We start from the raw sequence: 8,420 nt of genomic DNA, 5'->3' as shown, positions 1-8,420 counted from the left end.
GACAAAAGTAATTAATTAAAAAGTTTTAAAAAAAATTTGAAAATTATTGTAAGGACTACAAAAGTCAGGCCGATAGCTTTTGAAAAGTAGACTTTAAAAACAAAAAAGTAAAAAAAAATTAACTTAAATAAATAAAATTAAGATATAAGAGTAATTAATGAATTTTTTTTAAAAAATTTGGGAAATTATTGTGAGGACTAAAAAGGTCCTCACATTCCCTCTTATATATAATACTAATATAGATATAGATTCCGGTAAATCTACAAGAAGGCTCGTGTGGCAGCTGCAGGGTTTAAGCCGGGCAGGAGAAGAAAATGGGTGCGCGCTGCAACTTCTGGCTTCCCAAAAAGAAGAGATTTTGCGCAAACATCCCTCTCGGTGATTCACAGTAAGTCCCTTTGCTTAATGCCCTAAAAGTTTCTACTTTCATCATTTCAATGAAAACTATATTTTGATTTCAATGCTTCAGGTTCTGTGGAAACCATACTCAAAGATCTGATGGACAATGGATTCCTTGCCCTATCCACCCTTCTCAGTAATTCCCCTCATCCTCCTTGTACACATGATGCTCATGTTTGTTAATTTAATTTTTTGTTCCTCTTTCTGTCTCAATTTATGTGGCACAGTTCGGATTTCGAGAGTCAAGTAGTTTAAGTTTAATTTTGACTGTGAGTTCAGGCATAGAATCTTCAAGTCTTTTGAAATAAATTTTACATATCCTAAAACTAAGTAAAAACCTAAAACTAAGTAAAAAGTACTATAAGTTACATTGACAATTCAAAATATTTAAAAGATATATGAAAAAGCTACGGACAAAAAAAAGACTTGTTTGAATCTCGAAATTCAAAAGGTGCTGCAGAAACTGGGACAGAGGGAGTGTTTGCTTCATGCTCGTGTTTTTTTAATTTAATTTTGTTATTTGCTATTTTATTATAGCTCTGTGCTGGAAGAGAATCTCCAAAGTCACCTTAAGAGGTGTCCATTTTTCAAACAAGCTCAATCTTTATCACTTCAGCCTTATTACCAAGAGGGCATTAATGCTGGAAAAGAAGAAGAAGGGGAACCGAGCTTTAGTTCAGAGATGAAGAGAAATGCTGTTCATGCAATGACCCTTTTTCAATTCTCCCAATTGATCAATAAAATCAAGTCTGTTCATGCTTCAATATGCAATGACATTCGTGATTCTTTCAAGATTCCACAAGCTTGTGACATTTGGACTAATCGACAAGTCGACCGGTGTTCTACTATCGTACTTTTTCGTATGTGTTATGTGCATTTTATGTTCCCCTAATTCCACTCTTATCTCATTTTCAAATCCCATTTTGTTTTTCTTTTTTTTCAGGGGTTTACCATTTCAAGAAAAACATGTAATGCAGCAAGCCTCAATTCTGGGGAATCTAGAAGAATTAGGTGTTCTGAAAAGTTGTGGGGATGATGATGATGATGTTCCTGCAGTTGTTGAATTTGGAGCAGGAAGAGGGTACTTGACGCAAGTTCTGGCGGATTGTTACAGAATTAAGAAGATTTTATTGGTTGAACGAAAATCATACAAGCTCAAGGTTAGGCTAAATTCCAAAACACTAGAGAAGTATCAAGATCAGGCCTTTTCCGGCTTTTATTTGTCTCTTTTGGTTTTTTCCACTTTGTTTTGTCATTAGAATATTATATCTATCAGATACTCAGGTGTTTATGATTCATGTATTTTGTATAGGCTGATCGGAGTCTACGACAGAAAGAGAGTGTTACGCTAGAGCGGTTGAGAATAGACAGTAAGGCTTTATTAACCTTTCACTTTAACTAATCAAAAGATTGACCTATTCTTTGATATGAACAATTTCTGCTCGTCTTTATCCATTTTGATCTTTTGTTAGTTTTCTTAAGATTTACTGGCGATGCTATATAAGTTGACATGAGTTCCTTTTCACGTTACCACTTTTGCAATGATTATATGTCAAGTCGACACAAGTTTTTAGTTCTCTCTTCTTTTGCAATGAGCATCTATTGTTAGCCTTTTGATTTAGTATAGTAGATTTTAGTCTATAAATGATTGTTGTGCTGCATTATGCTGGATGATTTTCACAGGAAAAAAGATGTGAATTTGGGTGTTCAGTTTTGGTATATAAGGTCATTCTTGTACTTGTGTATGATTTGCTTGCAATACTGAGGTGTTTTGAGGAAAGAGCTGTCATCAAGTTGTGATGCCTATCTTGTATGACTGGTTCATTAAATTGCAGCTTCTATTGCAGTAGCTGTGTTGTATCTTCTTCAAATTGTTCGTGTATTTAATCCCCTGCAATTTTAGTTGTGATGCCTATGTAGTATGACTGGTTCATTTAAATTGCAGCTTGACTTTTATTGCAGTTTCATATGATAGCCAACTGAATAACTCTTGCGCTACTCGAATGAATTAAGTAATTTCCTGCGACATGCTGGAGGGTGCATAAAGGTCAACAGATATAGGGAGATAAATGGGTAGACCATGAACCACTTATCACCCAGTTGGAATTTAGTATACTTGTCTGTCACCCATTTACTCATCTTGCAACCTTCACGGGATCATTCCTATATGTCTATGCAATGGCAATGTATTGGCTCCACAATAGTGATAGATTTTGGAGTCCTAAAATGAAAGCCACGGAGCTGACAAGAAATTGAAATACTTTTCGATCAACGAAGCATGTTTACAGCATCAGTTTGCCACATGAAAACAAGAATTAGGTAATTTAAAGATGACGAAATCAACATCATCATTGTTAAGCACTAGCAAATAGCAATCAGCATACACTGATGTAAGGAGACTTAAACTAATCATGCTGCTCGACTCATTAGATGATGATGTGGAGAAGTTTATGACCAAGTTACCTGATGTTTTATTTTATTTTATGATAACCAAATTAGCTGATGTCACTGCGCATTGTCGTCAAACGGCTATTAACAAGTTTAAGGAAAATAATTAGTATTCCATGCAGACTTCAGATAAAAAGTCACATCTATACAGAATCTTGAAAATAGTTGAATAGCCTCGCACAAAAATGGAAATAACATATTGGTGATGCTGTTATGGGGATGAGAAAAATTTAATGCTAGAGGTGTTTTTGACAATAAAATTGCTGAAATATTTCAGGTGATTGTGGATTTTTGGCATTTTTAACTGTTCTGTATCTTCTAGTTGGAATATACACTTCAACATAGTCTGCAAATCTAGGATTGATGCATTAATTTAGCCATGGGAATTTACACCTGGATCAAGAATTGGAAAAGGTTGACATTGGATGCATTTCTTTTGTATAGGATAAAGTTTCGATTTCTTAATATTTGTGTCTAATCAAATCAGATACCTAATTTGAGATGGCAGAACCCTTGATCCTTTTTTTTTTTTTTTTCCCTTCTGGGATGGAGAAGTATTAAAAAGTAGGAAGACTGTTGAAGGGCTTGATGCGAAAGCAAGCCTTCCTAGTTTCCAGTTTTTTGGATTGCCCATTCTAGCAGTTATTAAACTTATAGTCCTAAGCAAATCCATTATTCTTTAATCAGACCAAACATAAAAATAGCAAGGAGTATATAAGTGTTATCAAACACGGGCACAATAACATCACAAACATCATTTTCTGAAATCACAGCTAGAAAGACTTTTTTCCAAGTGCTTCATGTCACTATTTATATGCTTCCGAGTGTTTTTAGACAGAACGACATGATAATAAGTGTTTCCTGTGAAATAGACTGCAAAGCTCTCGGAATATTGCTAGTAACTAGAGTTGAAACGAGGAGAGACTGAAAAAGTGATCGAGTAAGGAAAAACTAGAAGGTGTCTTATGTTTTTGTTGTGTGATGCAATTCTATGGAAAACGCTTGACTATTGTTAGAGCAAAAGGAGTAGTCTTTCTGCACAACATTTCATGATTTCTGTGCTTTATTACTTAGAATTAGCTGTTTTAACCATTTGCAGTTGAGGACCTAAAATTGAATGCTGTTGAGAGTTTACAAGGAGTTCCGTATCTAGCAACTGGCAAACATCTTTGTGGACCTGCTACAGGTACTTCTTTTCTTTCTGCTTTTAGAATAAGAACATAGATAGTATTACTTTACAAGCTAATACAGTAAGCAATTTGATGCAGATATGACTTTAAGATGTTGCATCAGCAAACAATGCGATCAACATAATGATGCTCCTTCTGAATTGAGTTGCCACCTGATTGGCCTAGCTATAGCTACTTGCTGCCATCATCTTTGTCAGTGGAAGCATTACATAAGTAATCCACCTTCTGCTGCTCTCCTCTCATGCTACTTGCTATTGCACATATCAGTTTTTGACCCTGTTTTAGTTTCTGTTCAAAAAATGTCCTTTCATTAGCATTACTTTGGACTTGCTGAAATTCATGAATGATGCCTACCTCAGATAAGCGATACATGTTGGATTTGGGAATCGGTAAGGATGATTTCAATGCCATAACATGGTTTACCAGCTGGGCCGTTGATGCTGATCATGGTTCAAATCTTGGTGGCACTGATTGGTCTTTTGATCTACAGATCAGGTATGATCTTTCTATCTTTAGTATTAAGAGGTATGGTCTTTCTATCTCAGGGTCAGGCGCCAATGAGTATTCAGAGGTATGGTCTTTCTTCACTAGTTCAATGTGCTCGTTGGCGCTGGACCTTGAGATGTGGATCTTCCAAGGCCACATTAGCACGGCTTACTCCTCACGTTCGAAATGCCTTCGTGATCCTAAAATGTCTGTCTGTATGGTTCACAGGGAAAACGAGCATGTAGAATCAGGTCTAAATACATATGATGAAGTCAAAGACATGGTGAAGAATATGAAGGCTGTGGATAGAGCCGTTGTAGGATTGATGTGCAAGGATATAATAGATGTTGGGAGGTTTATGTGGCTCAAGGAACATGGACTTGAATGTGAGCTTGTCAAGTATGTCCCGTCAAATATCTCTCCAGAAAACCGTCTGTTGGTTGCTAAGCAGAAAAGTTGAGTGTTAACGCGCTGCTGCAGACCATACCCTCAGATACCTAGGTTTCTCAGTCCTGTAACTCTAATCCACAATTTGATTATGTGTTCTGGATATTAGCTCCTTTCAGTAGATGTGTCTTAGAGGCTCATATTGTTTTGATATTTTGTCCCAGTTTAGGCAAAAGAAAAAACATGCAATTCTTTTGTTGTTTAGATGGAGGACCGAAGCCTGTACTCCTGAAATCGTGCCCTAGTGCTAACAGACAAGGCTAAATGTGAGTGTCCAATTCATAATTGTTGAATTCTACTACCTCTTTATCAAACTAAAGTAGAGTAAATTCATAATTGTTGAATTCTACTACCTCAATTGCCTTTGTCAAACTAAAGTAAGAAGAAATATTATGTCTTCACAGTAATCACCAACCTCTTTTACTCTGTCAACATATAAAACTACGTACTTGGCAATCTTCTCCATCAAATCTCCAGCTGCTTTTGCCTCACCAATTGGTATATAAACATGGCCCGAATTGGTTTCTAACGCCTGCTCAAATCTCTGCTGTTTTGTTTTTACTTGGAGATAGTTGTTTTGCTTTTCAATTCAATGGATTAATATGATTTATCTCCAATTACGAGCTCTGTTTTTCTTTTATTCGTTTGCGAAGAATGGAACTTGAGAGCTAGGGAAATTCAACTGTTCAAAGGCTATCCTAACCCCTAACTTACTAAAACCTTTGTATTCTTTATTTCTTCTCAAAGGAGGTTTACTAAGATCGCCATTTTACTATAACCTATCACTCAACAATCAGAACGTCAAGTCTGAAACCCGATAGATTTAACATTTGAATTTCCATCATGTATTCAGTTGACAATATAGACATATCCCAGTGCAAGAATTTACGGGATGAACAACCGTGCATGCCAGACATGCAAAACAGAAACCAGATACATATTTCAGTTCACAATGTCAACTTTCTAAGAGGGACCAAAGGTTTTCTGACTGCTGTAGCACATGTAGAGGAACCCATCTTTATCCTTGGAAGAATCATACACGGTCTCAATCAAGCTTGCTGCAGCAAAAGAAAATCCATACGAGATCAGTAATGGAGCAAATATGCCTTGTAATGGTGTATAACAGGTGCATCAAATGACGAACTAGGGGTTTTACTTGTTTGAGGCAAGGAGTTATTCACAAACACGAAGAGAGCTTTCCCAGGAGCCAGATGGAGCCTGCCACTCAGAATGTGGATAAGTTGGCCAACGGACATATCACGGGGTACCAGGTATCTGTTTCCAAGAAAGATAAGAATTAAAAAGAACATGAAAGAGGAACATATGGAAATATTAATACGAGGACTATAATAGGACTACATGATCGTACAGGAGCTTTTTTTTTTTTGCTTTTGTTTTGTGTGTGTGGCCCCGGGGGGTGGGGGGGGGGGGGGTTGAGGGTAAGTGAGAGAAACCAGTGGGTTTTCCAATCTCTGTTTGTTCATATTACAACATTGAATCAAACTACAACCTCCAAGTAACTGGAATCAAATTCCAAAACAGGACCTACGGAGAAGCAGTGAATACAAGGTAAAAGCTTTCAATTGCACAACGAATAAATGTGAAGCCCTAAAATACTATTTGAAGTAGGGGATGGTAGAAGAATCATTTTTATGCAGGATGCCTGGATAATACATTCTCCACTAGAAGAGAAGTTCCTACACTTGTCAAGTGTGTTACACATATTTGTTACCAAAGCTCAACGTAGATGGCACAATGTGTGTGAAGCAAGCTTCAAAAGGTGCTGTTATGATTGGGCTCTGAAAGGATGACCCATTACAGAATGGGTGGGAAGAAAGCTTCAGAATGCGCTGTTATGATTGGGAGAGTGAGAGGATGACTCAGTTTTTGAAAGATGTGGAGGAACTCTAGATACTGTCAGAGGCTCCAGAATCTTTGATATCGACATTCCAAGGAAGTGGTATATTTACTACTCTCTCCGTCTATGTGATACTCTATCCTTTTTAGTCAGTTACAAAAAGAATTGACATCTTTCTATATTTAGTAACAATTCAATTTTAAACTTCCCATTTTACCCTTAATGAGATGAGATTATTTCAAACTACAAGTTTCAAAAGTCCTTTTTTTTCTCTTAAATTTCGTGTCCGGTCAAATACCTTCACATAAATAGGGACTGAGAGAGTATGCTATCAAACCTATCTGTCAAGTGGCAATACCTCACAATAGCCAATGAAAATTAGTTGGGAAACTAGCTTCCTATAAAGTCACAAAATTTTATTAGAAGTACCAAGAGGGTATAGAATATCTACAAGAGAGTTTTAGATTCCTACTAGTTCCCTATAAGGTTGCACCCTTCAGTTGGGTTATATTACTCAAGAATACATGCAAAGAAGGCAATGCGGATTTGCAGTAGATGACGCATGTAGGAAGGAGATTGAAAATGATAATCACTCTTTCCGCACTACTTGGTTGTGACTTGTGACAACTGTTGAATTTTGACGCTACATATTTGCAGTGGCGGAGTCAGGATTTTCATCTAGGGGTTCAAAAATTCTAAAAGGTAAAATACACGAAGAATTCAGGGGGTTCAACATTTACTATATATATATAATAAAATAATTTTAACTTTGAAAATACACTGTAATTTTTCGCCGAGGAACCCCCCTTGGAGCTAACGTGGCTCCACCCCTGCATATTTGGGTGAAAATGGTGCGAAATTCGTGACAGTATCTAGAGTTCCTCCAACTTGCAAGGAATTCGTGATTTGGCAAAAGCATTGGTTGAGGCAAATCGTGTGGATACTTATTCACTTGTTGATTTACTTGTGAAATTAACTCTGATCTTACCTGTTGCTACCGCAACTGTGGAGAGAGCATTCTCATCCATGAAGCGGATCCAAAATGAAGTGCGGAATAGCATTGGTGATCAATATTTGAATGATTGCTTAGTTTGTTACATAGAGCGTGATGTATTTACAAATGTAAGTAATGATGTCATGATTGATCATTTTCAGAAGATGAAACCTTGTCGAGGACAATTGTAAATGAATGATGGATATTTATGATATTAGTAATATTATTGGAAGTTTTATGTTTTTCTCTTGTATATTTGCGCAAATAAATGTTTCATCGGAAAAGACGAATAACAGAATCAAAATGCACAAAGAAAAAGGCAGACAATCCACAGTAGAAGCTGGAAATTGATTGAGCAACAACAAAAGACTTGAATCTGGATGTCACCGGATCAGCCTCCTGAACCCTGCATATTTGGGTGAAAATGGTAATATCAGAGACTGTAACAGAAACTTTTTCGGTGCTGGAGGATTGTAAGATGAAAAAGGATACATGGAAAATTTGGAGTAACATTCGACCACATATTTGTTGGTTGGCATGAGGGAAAGGAACCATCATGCTTCAGCGGAAAAGCTACATCTGTTTGCATTATGGAAGA

At 36.7% G+C, this 8,420-nt stretch overlaps 2 protein-coding genes across 2 annotated transcripts in view; one reads left to right on the top strand and one right to left on the bottom strand.

Annotated features, from left to right (window-relative positions):
* Positions 1–253: 253 nt before the first annotated feature.
* LOC132063296 (uncharacterized) lies at positions 254–5,314 on the top strand. The gene is made up of 9 exons (XM_059455775.1): positions 254–388; positions 470–535; positions 937–1,236; positions 1,343–1,559; positions 1,712–1,769; positions 3,947–4,033; positions 4,116–4,250; positions 4,397–4,532; positions 4,752–5,314. Exons 1-9 carry the CDS (start codon positions 315–317, stop codon positions 4,981–4,983), a joined length of 1,305 nt encoding a protein of 434 aa, XP_059311758.1. The 5' UTR covers positions 254–314; the 3' UTR covers positions 4,984–5,314.
* A 452-nt stretch (positions 5,315–5,766) lies between these two features.
* The window catches only part of LOC132063298 (autophagy-related protein 8i), a 31,672-nt gene continuing 29,018 nt past the window's right edge, over positions 5,767–8,420 (bottom strand). The window contains exons 4-5 of the mRNA XM_059455779.1: positions 6,127–6,245; positions 5,767–6,028 (exon numbers count right to left, since the gene is read on the bottom strand). Of these exons, the coding sequence (XP_059311762.1) occupies positions 5,934–6,028; positions 6,127–6,245 (214 nt within the window). The 3' untranslated portion in view covers positions 5,767–5,933. The remainder of the gene's footprint in view (positions 6,029–6,126; positions 6,246–8,420) is intronic.

This window comes from Lycium ferocissimum, chromosome 7 (genome assembly GCF_029784015.1).
Source record: "Lycium ferocissimum isolate CSIRO_LF1 chromosome 7, AGI_CSIRO_Lferr_CH_V1, whole genome shotgun sequence".
Taxonomy (NCBI): domain Eukaryota; kingdom Viridiplantae; phylum Streptophyta; class Magnoliopsida; order Solanales; family Solanaceae; genus Lycium; species Lycium ferocissimum.
Note: the sequence above shows the minus strand (reverse complement) of the source record. Positions and strands in the feature narration are given on the sequence as shown.

Coding starts and splice junctions, on each gene's coding strand:
- LOC132063296 (XM_059455775.1), top strand. CDS start 315: ATGGGTGCGCGCTGCAACTTCTGGCTTCCCAAAAAGAAGAGATTTTGC. Junction 1,770..3,946: donor AGAGCGGTTGAGAATAGACA/GTAAGGCTTTAT, acceptor AACCATTTGCAG/TTGAGGACCTAAAATTGAAT. Junction 4,251..4,396: donor TCAGTGGAAGCATTACATAA/GTAATCCACCTT, acceptor TGCCTACCTCAG/ATAAGCGATACATGTTGGAT.